A 12,524-nucleotide genomic window follows, 5' to 3' on the forward strand; every position below is an offset into this window, starting at 1 on the left:
GAGAGATCGGGGGAATTCGGTTTGCAATCGGAGCGATCTAGCGGCGGAGGCTTCTCGTGGAGGGGCCGATCCGGAGTCCCGCCGGATTGATCTGGGGGCGTCCCTTGGAGGAGAGACCCGGCGTAGCCCCGCTCGGGGGCCCCTTGGCTGTCATCGGCCCCGATCCGGAGCGAGGGGTCCCCGGAAGCCGCCGCGGGGAGCATGGGGCGCTCGGCCGCGCCCCCGGCCCCCAAACCCTTCTCGGCCCGCATGGGGGGAGCGGAGGGGCCCGGCGCCCCCCGGAGGGCCTGAGGGTGCAGAGGCCGAGCGGGGAAGGATCTGGGGGGCTCGCCCCACAGCGGGAGCCAGCGGAACGGAGGTGAGCGGGGCCGGCTTGGGGGGGCCGGGCCGGCGGCCGGGAGCCCTCGGCCCCTCTCCAATCGCCCCCCGGCTGCCCGTCTCTCCCGGGAGCACCCCACGTGCACCCCCACCCTCCGTGTGCACCCCACCCATCTCTCCACCCCATATACATCCTACCCCCATATACACCCCAAACCATATACACCCCTATCCGCCATAGTCACCCCATATACACCCCCACCCTCGCGTATACATATACACCTCTTATATCCACCCCATCCCCCCTACAGCGCGCTAGCCCACACCCCTCTGCCTCCCCACCCCACCCGTGTACACCTCTCTTGCCCCCCAAACAGCCCCTCGCTCGATCCAGCCGTGGCTCCTCCAGCCCCATGCGCCCCCTCCCTCCGGCCCCCGCCCTGGGCGAGTGTGTGGGGACGCAGCGCTGGGGGGGTTGCTATCCAGCCCGGGGCGCTCGCCTTTCCCCCGTCACCCTCCGGCTTCCCATGTACCCCTGGTGTCCCCCACCCCCACCTCTGACATGGGCGCAAAGAGACCAACAACATGGCTCAGCAGTGCCCAGGCTCTTGGCCATTCAGGGCCTGGGGTGTGCGTGTGTGTGTGTGTGTTTGCGTGTGTGTATATTGTGAGTAAATGTGTGTGTTGTGTGTGCACTGTCTGTGCATGTGCACAGTGTGGGTATGTGTGTAGTGTGTCTCTACGTGTACACACATGGTGTGTGTGTGTGTGTGTGTATACGGTTCCACATTGCCTGTGTGTGCACATGTGTATGGCATTGTGCTTTGCATGTGTGTGTGTGTGTGTGAGTCTCTCTTTCCCCTTCGTGTGCGTGGGGCGGGGGAGGGGCTGGTGCCAGTTTATCTGCCCCCTGCCAAAAACACAGCCACCCAGCCGGATGTGCACACCCCGGGGAGAAATAACCCCCCCGTGAGTCTTTTGTCTGTGCTCCCTGCCCCCCGCAAGCCCAGCCAGCCAAGGGGGACCAGGCCGCCCTCCCAGCACAGGGCAGAATCCAGTAGATCTGGAGCATGGGGGAGACTCAGGAGCGACTCCATTGGCATCAACAGGCTTCCTTCCCCCTCTCCCCCTCCCCCGGTGTAATCAGGAGTGACACCAGTTTCACTCCAGTTTAAGAGCAGAGTTGGGCCCAGCTAAGCTCCACAGAGACTACCTGCTTCTCCCGCACGTGCAGCGCGTACCTGGGGGGGAGCGAGTGTGACAAAGCGTGTGTGCAGCTCTGTGTGCGCGTGTCAGAGTGCGTCTGTGTCGCTTGTTGCGAGGGCGGGGGGCTCTGGGCGTGCGGGTCCATGCCCGTGCGCGGCACCTCTTGCTTCCCACAGCGTGTGCGTCTGGGCGCGGCCAGAGCTGTGTCAGCCAGCAGATTTGCAGCCCACGACTGCCGTGTGTGTGATGTCTGTGTGTGTGTGTGGGTGTCCCTGCTGCCCCCTGCTGGGGGGGCTGAGCCCTGTGCAGTGTGTGTGTGTGTGTGTGTGTGCGCACGTGCATGAGGGACCCTTTCAAAGGCCCCAGGGCGGGTGTGAGCCCTGACAATCAGAACTGTTCAGCTGCACAATGTGCAGGGGCAGCCGAGTGTGCGCCGAGGCATGAATGGGGAAGGGTCTTGGCGGGACGGTGGACACGCATGCGAGGCTCAGTCCGTGGGGAGCGACACGAGTGTCGGTGCGACTCTGGGTGGTTGTCATTACGAGTGTGACTCTCTGTGTGTGGGCACGCCTGTGTGAGAGTGAGTGTGGATCAGTGTGAGTGTGTCAGTGTCAAGGCAGCTGTGAGTACAAGTGTATATCAGTGCAAGTGTGTGTGGGCATGTTGTGTCAGTGGAAATGTGATGGTGTGCAATTGTGGATCAGTATGAGTGTGCATGTCAGCATCAGTGCAGCTGTGAGGAGGACTGTGCGTGAGTGAGCGTGTCAACATCAGAGCGACTGTGAGGATGATTGTGCGTGCGCGTGAGGGTGTCAGTGTCGGGTGACTGTGAGGACGACTGTGCGTGTGCATGAGCGTGTCAGCATCAGGGCAGCTGTGAAGACGATTGTGCGTGTGCATCAGCGTGTCAGCGTCGGGGCGGCTGTGAGGACGATTGCGTGTGTGTGAGTGTGTCAGCGTGGGGGCGGCTGTGAGGACGATTGTGCGTGTGCATCAGCGTGTCAGCATCGGGGCAGCTGTGAGGACGACTGTGCATGTGCGTGAGTGTGTCAGCGTCGGGGCGGCTGTGAGAACAACTGTGCGTGTACGTGAGTGTGTCAGTATTAGGGCGACTGTGAGGACGACTGTACGTGTGCATGAAGGTGTCAGCATCAGGGCAGCTATGAAGATGATTGTGCGTGTGCATCAGCGTGTCAGCATCGGGGTGGCTGTGAGGACGACTGTGCATGTGCGTGAGTGTCAGTGTCAGGGCGGCTGTGAGGACGACTGCGTGAGTGTGTCAGCGTCGGGGCGGCTGTGAGTGTGTCACTCTCCCAATCTGGCCCCGTGTCGGGGGCGGGGAACGGGGCACAGGGGACACCAGCCCCGATCCGGCCCCAAGGTGGGCACTGACTGGCCCAGGGGGGATGGAAGATGGGGCCCCGGGACCCCCAGTCAAGGTGGGTGGTGAGATCGGGAGGGGGGCCCAGAGACGGTCCAGGGGGGCAGCCAGTTCTCAGCTAAGGGGCGTCGCCCCATAGCCTGGGGCTGGACCCTCCCCGCAGTAGGGCCGGTCCCCCCAACTCTCCCTTCTCTCCCCTGCAGTCGCCCCGGGGCCATGGGCCACCCCCGCTAGCCCCCCCGCCCCGCCCCGCCCCGCCCGCCGGAGATGGCTAACGCCAGCGAGCCGGACGAGCCGGGCCCGCCTGGCCCCCCGGCGGCCGCCACCTACGCCAAGCTGCTGCTGCTGGGTCTGATCATCTGCGTGAGCCTGGTGGGCAACCTGGCGCTGGCCCTGCTGGTGCTGAAGGAGCGCGGGCTGCACAAGGCGCCCTACTACTTCCTGCTGGACCTGTGCCTGGCCGACGCCGTGCGGGCGGCCGTCTGCTTCCCCTTCGTGCTGGTCTCCATCCGCCATGGCTCCGCCTGGACCCACAGCCTGCTGAGCTGCAAGATCGTGGCCTTCCTGGCCGTCCTCTTCTGCTTCCACGCCGCCTTCCTTCTCTTCTGCATCAGCGTCACCCGCTACATGGCCGTGGCCCACCACCGCTTCTATGCCAAGCGCATGAGCCTGTGGACCTGCGTGGCTGTCATCTGCATGGTGTGGACCCTCTCGGTGGCCATGGCCTTCCCGCCCGTCTTCGACGTGGGCACCTACAAGTTCATCCGGGAGGAGGACCAGTGCATCTTCGAGCACCGCTACTTCAAGGCCAACGACACGCTGGGCTTCATGCTCATGCTGGCCGTGCTGGTGGGAGCCACGCACGCCGTCTACGGCAAGCTGCTGCTCTTCGAGTACCGCCACCGCAAGATGAAGCCGGTGCAGATGGTGCCGGCCATCAGCCAGAACTGGACGTTCCACGGGCCGGGGGCCACGGGCCAGGCGGCCGCCAACTGGATCGCCGGCTTCGGCCGGGGCCCCCTGCCCCCCACGCTGCTGGGCATCCGGCAGAACGGCCACGCCGCCAACCGCCGCCTGCTGGGCATGGAGGAGTTCAAGGCGGAGAAGCGGCTGGGGAAGATGTTCTACGTCATCACCGTCTTCTTCCTCCTCCTCTGGTCCCCCTACATCGTGGCCTGCTATTGGCGCGTCTTCGTCAAGGCCTGCAGCCTGCCGCACCGCTACCTGGCCACCGCCGTCTGGATGAGCTTCGCCCAGGCCGCCGTCAACCCCATCGTCTGCTTCCTCCTCAACAAGGAGCTGAAGAAGGGGCTGGCGGCCCATGTGCCCTGCTGGAGGACAGAGCCCCCCCTGCCCCGGGAGCCGTACTGCGTCATGTGAGGGGGGGGACTTTAGAGAGACCGATCGCGGCGGGGTCGGGGCTGGAGTCTGATCGCACTTAATCTGGAGTCACTCCGGAGTCACTCCGGATTGCAATGGGGTCAGGGCTGGAGTCTGATCTCAGCTCCCCTGGGGTCAGTCTGGAGTCACTCCTGATTGCAATGGGGTCAGGGCTGGAGTCTGATCTCAGCTCCCCTGGAGTCAATCTGGAGTCACCCCTGGCTGTAGCCATCTTACTCTAGGTGCAGCGAGTTAATCTGGATTCACACCCAGGTAGTCAAAATGGGGAATTGGCCGTGTAAAGAGTTTATTGCCCATCCCCCACGTGAGCAGAGGTGGCGGGGGAGGGGGACAGGTGAATGGGGGCTGCTTTGGGGGGAAGGGGGCATGGAGGGGGAGGAGGGTGAGATCGGGGTGGGGGAGGGGTCCAGCCCAGCAACGCCACCCCCTGCCTCCGATGGGTGATTTAGCAACCTGTCAGTCAGTAACCAGGGAGCCCCCCGTCTCTATGGCAACAGCCAATGGGAGCCCAACAGACCATGTCATGCTGGAACAATGGAACCAGGAAGCTGGGGGGAAATAAACCCCTCCCCCCCTGCAGTCCCGAGGGGCCGGGGAAGGAGCCGGGCAGGGGTGTGTGTGGGGGGGAAGCATGACCGCTGACATGGGTTCTGGAGGGTCAGCCCAAAGGCTGCAGGGACCAGCATGGCGGGGTGACAGGCGGCATAACAGGCAGCAATGGCAGGGTGACAAGTGGGCAGGCTGCAATGGCAGGGTGACAGGTGGACAGGCCATGATGGCAGGGTGACAGGCGGTGTCACAGGCAGAAATGGCAGGGTGACAGGCGGACAGGCTGCGATGGCAGGGTGACAGGTGGACAGGCAGCGATGGCAGGGTGACAGGCGGTGTCACAGGCAGCGATGGCAGGGTGACAGACGGACAGGCAGTGATGGCAGGGTGACAGGCAGTGACAGCAGGGTGACAGGCAGCATAACAGGCAGCGCTGGCAGGGTGACAGATGAACAGGCACTGATGGCAGGGTGACAGATGAACAGGCAGCGATGGCAGGGTGACCGGAGGACAGGCAGCAATTGCAGGGTGACAAGCGGCGTCACAGGCAGCGAGGGCAGGGTGACGGACGGACGGGCAGCGACGACGGTGACAGGTGGCATCACAGGCAGCGACGGCAGGGTGACAGGTGGACAGGCAACAATGGCAGGGTGACAGGAGGACAGGCAGCAATTGCAGGGTGACAGGCAGCGTCACAAGCAGCGACGGCAAGGTGACAGGCAGACAGGCAGCGATGGCAGGGTGACAGGTGGCATCTCAGGCAGCGATGGCAGGGTGACAGGCGACGTCACAGGCAGCGATGGCAGGGTGACAGGCGGAGAGGCAGAGACGGCAGGGTGACAGGTGGCGTCACAGGCAGCGACGGCTAGGTGACAGGCAGACAGGCAGCGACGGCAGGGTGACAGGCAGACAGGCAGTGATGGCAGGGTGACAGGCAGAATAAGTGGTAGCAATTCTCAGGTAACAGGCAGCAATGCTTGGGGAACAGGCTTAGTAACAGGCAGTGACGCTAGAGTAACGTGCACCTGTGCAAAGGTGCCAGGGACGGGGGGAGTACCACGCTCCGGTACCTTGCAGCGATGCCAGGGCCCCGTGTGTGGTAACGTGCCGCAATGAGTGATACCCACAGGCCCGAGTCCCCTGCCAGGCGCAGCCGCAGCTGCAGCGAGAGGAACAGGCAGAGCCGCGGGAGGTGACGCGAGAGGAACAGGCCGCCGTGCTCCTGGCGTCGCAGTGACGTTGCCAGGACGTTGGGTGTGGACCTGGATCCCCCCAGTCCCCGTTGCTGGTCCCCAGAGGTGTTTGCGTTCCCATGGGGCCGTACGCTGGAGGGGAAAGCGGTTTGGGGCAGGATGCTAAGGGGCCGAGCCCTGCTCCTGGCTGGACTCCCCTGCCCACAGAAATGAGATCAAAATCCGTCTCTGGGACCGCTGGGCCTGCGGAAGGGAGGGCATAGCAGCAGAGGCCAGGACTCCTGGGTTCTCTCCCTGGCTCTGGGGGGAAGTGGGGTCTACTGGTTAGAGCTGGGGGGGCTGGCAGCCAGGACTCCTGACACAGGTGGATGAAGGGCGGTGGGGGGGGGGCATTCGCCCTCCATTTCCAGCTGCCAGCTGGGCCCCGACGTACCCAGAGCAAGGACGGATCCGCCTGGGTGCAGAACTTTTCACTTGCTATTTTTGTTCGGGGTTTTTGGGGGTGGGGGATTTTTTTGGCAGAAAAAAAAAAAAAGCAAAGAAAAAGACACGGGAAAAAAAATCAATGTTTTTGTACAAAAATAAACACCCCCCTGATAATTTTGGGGGTCGGGGGGAGAAGGGGAGGGTGCGAGACAGCAATGGGACGGCTGGCCAGAGACCCCCGGCGGTGGACGTTTCTGGAGGGGCCCCCAGGGGGCAGCCGCTTTGTCGGGGAAGGGAGGGCTTTGGGGTGGGGCAGGGGACGTGGGGGACAGTTTGGGGGTTCGCTCGGCTCTTTGGTTCTTGCCCAGCCTACCCCCCTTTTTTGGGTGCCGCGGGGCAGGGACCGGTCTCGTTTCTTTTCTCTTTTCTATAAAAGCCAACGGAATGAAACAAACCAACCAAAAGGTGTTTTCTTCCAGCCAAGGCCATGCAGAGCCCTGTCTGCTGGGGCGCCCGGACGCCTGGGTTCTCTCTCCGGCTCTGGGAGGGTTGCGGGGTCTGGTGGTGAGAGCGGGGGGGAGGGCGGGAGCCAGGACTCCTGGGTTCACTCCCTGATTCTTGCCATCCGTCACTATTAGCCGTTGTGGAACAAATCCGCCCTGCCTTCCTGCTAACGGGGTTGGGCGATCTCAGTGTGAACGCAGAGCCCAGCTACTCTGGCCCTGGCCTCTCCCCGCCAGGGGGTGCTAGCACACCCGGGGCATTGCTAACGCTAGGAAGCAACTGGCTCCCCTGTCGTCTGAATCGAAACCACCGTCTGTGCTTCGGTTTCCTGCTTTCGGGGCCGACCCTGCCCCCGAAATTTCGATTCAAAGGTCACACATTTCTCTTTCTTCGAAAACAGCCGGGATGATAAGATCTGGGCCATGGGGTGAGGGTGAGAGATGCAGCCACCTCTAGCGTGAAACAGCCACACGGGGCACCTCACCCAGGGCAGAGATGCAGCCACCTCTGGGGCAGGGCAGCTGGAGAACAGCTGCACATAACACTGCATGGGGGCAGCTTGCCCGTCGCTGCGATGCAGCCAGCTCTGGGGCAGGGCAGCTGGGGGGACAGGAAGTGAAGGAGACGCCTGTTTCTGGCTGAAACTGCAACATACATTTAGAGAGGGAGAACCAAGCCCGGGGGGTCGGCCGGGACGCCAGGGTTCGATCACATTCAAATTCAATCCCTGAATCTGAGGGGGGGAAAAGCCAGGCGAGGGGGGTTAGGCCCAGCCCCGACTGCCCGGGGAAGCGCCCCCCACCCTGCTCCCACGCAGGCCTCCTTTACATCCCTGTGTAAATGTATTTCCCTGGGTCACGGCGTCGCACCGGAGCTGGCTCAGACGCAGCCGTTCCCACGCAGCCCCCCCCTTTATTTCCTCTTTGCTGGACTGGGGGGTGGGTGGCTGGGCAAAGCCCCCGTCCTCCAATCTATTGCCCCTCGGGGGGGCAGGACCTTTCACTCCAGCCTGTGCTGTTTTTTCCGAGGACGATGACAGCGATTTCCATGAGTGAGCGTGAGGCCGTGTTACACACTGCACTAGTATTTGCACTGCCACGTGCAATGCACACTTGTCCACCGTTCATTGTCTGCCCGGCACCCGTGCAAAGCACCGTTATTTGTGGGCTCTACAGTTTGCAGCAGATTGTCTTGTGCAAGGCACTGTGGCACACGATGCATTGTTTGCAGCAGTGCACGCTCGTGTGCAATGCACCGTTATTTCCGGGGCACCACTCCCGTGCAACGAGCAATCACGACCCACGTGCCTTTACCCCGGTTACTCAGGGCCTACAGCGCAAGCGCTGCGTTAGGCTTACTGCGCATGCGCCGGGGGAAACGTTCGTGTCAGCGCGCATGCGTTCCGCGCAGTCTCCCTTTGAGGCACCGCCGTGTGGCGCCCTCCCCCCCCCCCCCATTTCTGGCGGACGCGACCGAATCAACCGAGCCTGGTTCCGCCTCCTGCCCATTGGCCGCCACCGAGAAGGCGTCCGCCCTATCAGCGTCCGGGTCCCCCACGTGGGGGGCGGGACGAAGGGGGAACTTTCAACGATTGCTGGCCCCACCGACCAATCCCCGCGCGGTTCGCCTACCACGTGGGGCGGAAGGCTTTGCCCTCCCGCTGTTGGCGGGGCCGCGCTACCGTTGGCCAATCAGCGCGGGAAGGGGAGAGGGGGAGGGAGAGACGCGCGAGGCGCTCGAGTTTGGCCGGCGGCGGCCGTTGCTGTTCCCCGCGCGCCTCTTCCGTTTGAAAACGACGGTTGAGCAGCGCGGCCCCGCCCCCGGGCCTGAGCGGACCGAACCATGAGCGGGGACGGGGGGGCCCGGACCCCACCACCCTCCCCGCCCGCCAAGCGCCGCCGCCCGGGCCCGCTGCTGAGGGAGACCGAGGCCGCCCAGGCCCTGACCCAGCTGACGGCTTGGGGGGGCCTGGAAACCGCCGGGCGGCCGGGGGCGGCCGCGGCCGAGGGGGGCCTGGAGACGGCGGCCCCCCAGCGGGGCAGCCCCGAAACCACCGGTGGCGAGAAGGGGCGCCCGGAACCCGCCGCCCCCCTGGGGAGCCTGCAGGCCGTGGCCAACGGGAAGGGGGCCCAGGAAGCCACGGAGGGCGAGGGGAGCCCCCCAGGAGCCGCTGGATGGAAGAGGAGGCGCCTGGCTGCTGCTGAGCGGGGGAGCCTTGAAACCGCCACGGCCGAGGGGCCGGGCGTCCTGGAAACCGCCACCACGGAGATGGGGAGACTAGACACCGCCACGGCCGAGGGGCCGGGCGTCCTGGAAACCGCCACCGCCGAGGGGCCGGGCGTCCTGGAAACCGCCACCAGGCAGAGGGGGAGCCTTGAAACCGCCACCGCCGAGGGGCCGGGCGTCCTGGAAACCGCAGCTACAAAGATGGGGAGGCTAGAGAGCGCCGCAACGAAGGGGAAGGGGACCCTGGAAACCGCCACTATGAAGATGGGGAGGCTAGAGACCGCCACAACGAAGGGGAAGGGGACCCTGGAAACCGCCGATGGCCGGGAGGGCCGGAGGAAGAGGAGGGCAGAGGAGGAGTGCTCCATCATCTCAGTGGGGGAGGAGGAGGAGGAAGAGGAGGAGGAGGAGGGGGCTGCGGCGGCCCGGACGACGCTGAAGACGGAGCAGTACCTGGAGGCGCTGGAGGCGGTGCAGCTGGAGCTGGAGGTGGTGAACGAGCAGGCCGGCCGCGCCTTCCGCCGCCTCAAAGCCAAGTTCGGCCACATGCGCCGGCCCCACCTCGAGCGCCGCAACCTCATCATCCAGAACATCCCCGGCTTCTGGGTCACGGCTGTATCCCTCCGCCGGGGGCGGGGGCGCCGCGCTGTGGGGAGCTGAGTTGGGGGGGGGCGCTGTGCTGTGGGGGACTGGCCTGGGGGGGGCGCTGTGCTGCGGGGAGCTGGGCCGGGGGGGGGCGCTCTCCCCAGACAGGCCGGGCTGGCAGCGGGGGGCTCGGGCAGGTGCGTAGAACCCAGGCGTCCAAGCTCCTGCTGCATTTCCTTGACATGGGCCCACTAGTTCCTCAATCACCCCCAGTTGTCGGCCATGATCAACGACCGGGACGAGGACACCCTGAGCTACATGACCAATCTGCAGGTGAGGGCGGGGCTGGGCGCCCGGACGCCTGGGTTCTCTCCCCAGCGCTGGGCCGGGAGTGGGATCTAGTGGTTGGGCGGGGGTGGGGGGCAGGGAGCCCGGATGCCTGGGTTCCATGCCCGGTGCTGGGAGGGGCAGCGTCCGGGGCAGTGAGGCAGGGCTGTGGAAGGACCCAGCCCCGGACTCCTGGGTCTGTTTCCCGCAGGTGGAGGAGTTCACGCACGCCAAGTCCGGCTGCAAGCTGAAGTTCTACTTCAGCGGGAACCCCTACTTCCAGAACGCCGTCATCGTCAAGGAGTTCCAGTCCGCCCCCTCCGGTACGTGCAGGCTGCTGGGGGGCTGGGGGGCCGCTCCCCACGGCTGCGCCTCACCCTCGCCTCCCTCCCCCCAGGCCGGCTGGTGTCACACTCCACCCCCATCCGCTGGTGGCGGGGCCAGGACCCCCGGGCCCAGGGCACCAAGAGCCCCGCCATGGGGCGCAGCTTCTTCAGCTGGTTCGGGGACCACAGCTTCCCCGCTGGGGACCGGATCGCCGAGGTGAGTCCCCCCCTCGCCCCCCCTCGCCCCCGCCCCCCACTGCCCCCGGCCGCCCTGTGGGCTCTCACACCCCCTCTGCTCCGTCCCCCCAGATCATCAAGGAGGATCTCTGGCCCAACCCGCTGCAGTACTACTTGATGGGCGAGAACGCTGAGGACAGGTGAGGGAGGCGGGGCTGGGGACATCAGGGGTGGGGGGATCTGGGCGTGGGGCCAGGGCAGAGGCAGAGCCAGGGAGGATCTGGGGGCGGGGCCAGGGAGAATTGGGGGGAAGGGGGGGGGCCAAGGTAGGGTGGAGCGCCGTGGGGCTGGCCGGCCTGACGCCCCGTGGTGCCCGCAGCGGGACGGAGAACGGGGACGAGTGTGTGGTGATCGTGGACGACGAGGGCGAGGAGGAGGAGGAAGAGGTGCAGGAAATCCTGGACGAGGAAGAGGAAGGCGAGGAAGGTCAGTAACAGACGGTCCCCGCGTCACGGCCCCCCAGAGGGGCCCATAGACCCAGTCCCCGCGCCCCCCTGTGGGTAGGGAGGGGCACCGGCAGCACCCACGTCTGTCCCCCCCCCTTCCCCCCAGGCAGCGCGGCGGAGGAGCTGACGGAGGAGCTGGAGGAAGACGGATGATCCCCACCCTCCGAAGACGGACCAGGATCCACCCACGGCGCCCCTGCTGGGGCTGGACTCTGTGACTGAGCTTTAGCCATTGCCCCCTGGCATGGGGGCCGGGGGTGGGGGGAGCTGGGGTTGTTTTCAGCTCAGGGCTCGGGGCAATTAACTGTATCCTGCAAGTTATGGGGGTGGCTGCATTCCCAGCCCCGAGCCTGTGGGGTCCTGTCTGCCCATGGCGAGCGGGGCATTGTGGGTAAATACCCCCCCAGTGGCCATGTGGGGCACTGCCTGGCCATGGGAGGGGCATTGTGGGTAAATACCCCCCCGGTGGCCATGTGGGGCACTGCCTGGCCACGGGAGGGGCATTGTGGGTAAATACCCTCCGGTGGCCGTGTGGGGCACTGCCTGGCCACGGGAGGGGCATTGTGGGTAAATACCCCCGGTGGCCCTGTGGGGCACAGCCCCAGTGGCCTGTCCGGTGCAGCTCAGGGTTCCTTGTTTCATTCATGTGTTGTGTGTGCAGTAGTTGCTGTTAACAGCCCCCAGCGTCGGGGCTGTGCCACTGCACCCCCCCCGCCTGCGCAATCCCATCAGCCCCTGGGGCTGGGCGCGACTCTGCCCGTTCACAGTGGGGGGCATTTAAAAAACCAGCCCTGCCCCATGGCTGCCTGTCCATGGGGAGGGGGGGCGCCATGGGGCAGGGTGAGGGGCCAGCCCCCTTGCTAGCAGTCTAGGAGAACTCTGATGTCTTGTAGGCGTGAGGCGAGGTATGGGGCTGATTGGCCCCCCAGCACCCCCATGTTGCCCCTGCAGGCCCTGCTGCTGAGGGGGGGGCGCTTTGTACGCAGCCGGGCTGGGGTCCTGCGGCCCTACAAAAACAAAGCACTTAATATACAGAGCGACTTCACCCGTGCAGGGCGTCCTTCCTGCTGCGCCGACCCCCCCGTGTCCCCCGCTGGCCCAGGGCCCCCGTCCGGCCGCGCCAGTCCCCCGGAACCCATGCTTTCCTGGGCCCCCGTCCAGCCACCCACGGCGGTGTCTCCGCCTGCCCGGAGCCTCCTGTCCCACCACCAGATGTGGGGCGTCCTTCCTGCAGCGCCAGCCCGGGGGGGCCCCCACCCAGGGTCCACCATCCTAGCCCCTAGAGCCCCCCTGGGTGCCCTGGCTGCAGCGCCTGCCCCCCCATGGAGGGACCCCTGCTCCCAGCCCCCTGCTCTAGCCACTACACCCCACTGCCCCCCCGAGCCAGGAGCGAACCCAG

At 65.5% G+C, this 12,524-nt stretch overlaps 2 protein-coding genes across 4 annotated transcripts; both read left to right on the forward strand.

Annotated features, from left to right (window-relative positions):
- Nucleotides 1–14: 14 nt before the first annotated feature.
- On the forward strand, nt 15–8,290 carry GPR173 (G protein-coupled receptor 173). Of its 2 annotated transcripts, XR_010920619.1 has the most exons (3): nt 15–358; nt 3,109–5,249; nt 5,333–8,290. XR_010920619.1 is itself a non-coding variant. In XM_067552373.1 (2 exons), exon 2 carries the CDS (start codon nt 3,173–3,175, stop codon nt 4,283–4,285), a length of 1,113 nt encoding a protein of 370 aa, XP_067408474.1. In that variant the 5' UTR covers nt 15–358; nt 3,109–3,172; the 3' UTR covers nt 4,286–8,290. The 2 variants fall into 2 exon arrangements, 1 of the variants encoding a protein (XP_067408474.1); XM_067552373.1 differs by having other exon boundaries at nt 3,109–8,290.
- Nucleotides 8,291–8,610: 320 nt separating this feature from the next.
- On the forward strand, nt 8,611–12,488 carry LOC137155904 (putative testis-specific Y-encoded-like protein 3). Of its 2 annotated transcripts, none has more exons than XM_067552365.1 (7): nt 8,611–9,819; nt 10,045–10,122; nt 10,328–10,439; nt 10,514–10,659; nt 10,752–10,819; nt 10,999–11,105; nt 11,232–12,488. In XM_067552365.1, exons 1-7 carry the CDS (start codon nt 8,821–8,823, stop codon nt 11,276–11,278), a joined length of 1,557 nt encoding a protein of 518 aa, XP_067408466.1. In that variant the 5' UTR covers nt 8,611–8,820; the 3' UTR covers nt 11,279–12,488. The 2 variants fall into 2 exon arrangements, with proteins under 2 accessions (XP_067408466.1, XP_067408467.1); XM_067552366.1 differs by having other exon boundaries at nt 11,236–12,488.
- Nucleotides 12,489–12,524: the final 36 nt, after the last annotated feature.

This window comes from Emydura macquarii, unplaced genomic scaffold (assembly GCF_026122565.2).
Source record: "Emydura macquarii macquarii isolate MOO-44397 ecotype Brisbane River unplaced genomic scaffold, CSIRO-AGI_Emac_v2 contig_1386, whole genome shotgun sequence".
Lineage (NCBI taxonomy): Eukaryota > Metazoa > Chordata > Testudines > Chelidae > Emydura > Emydura macquarii.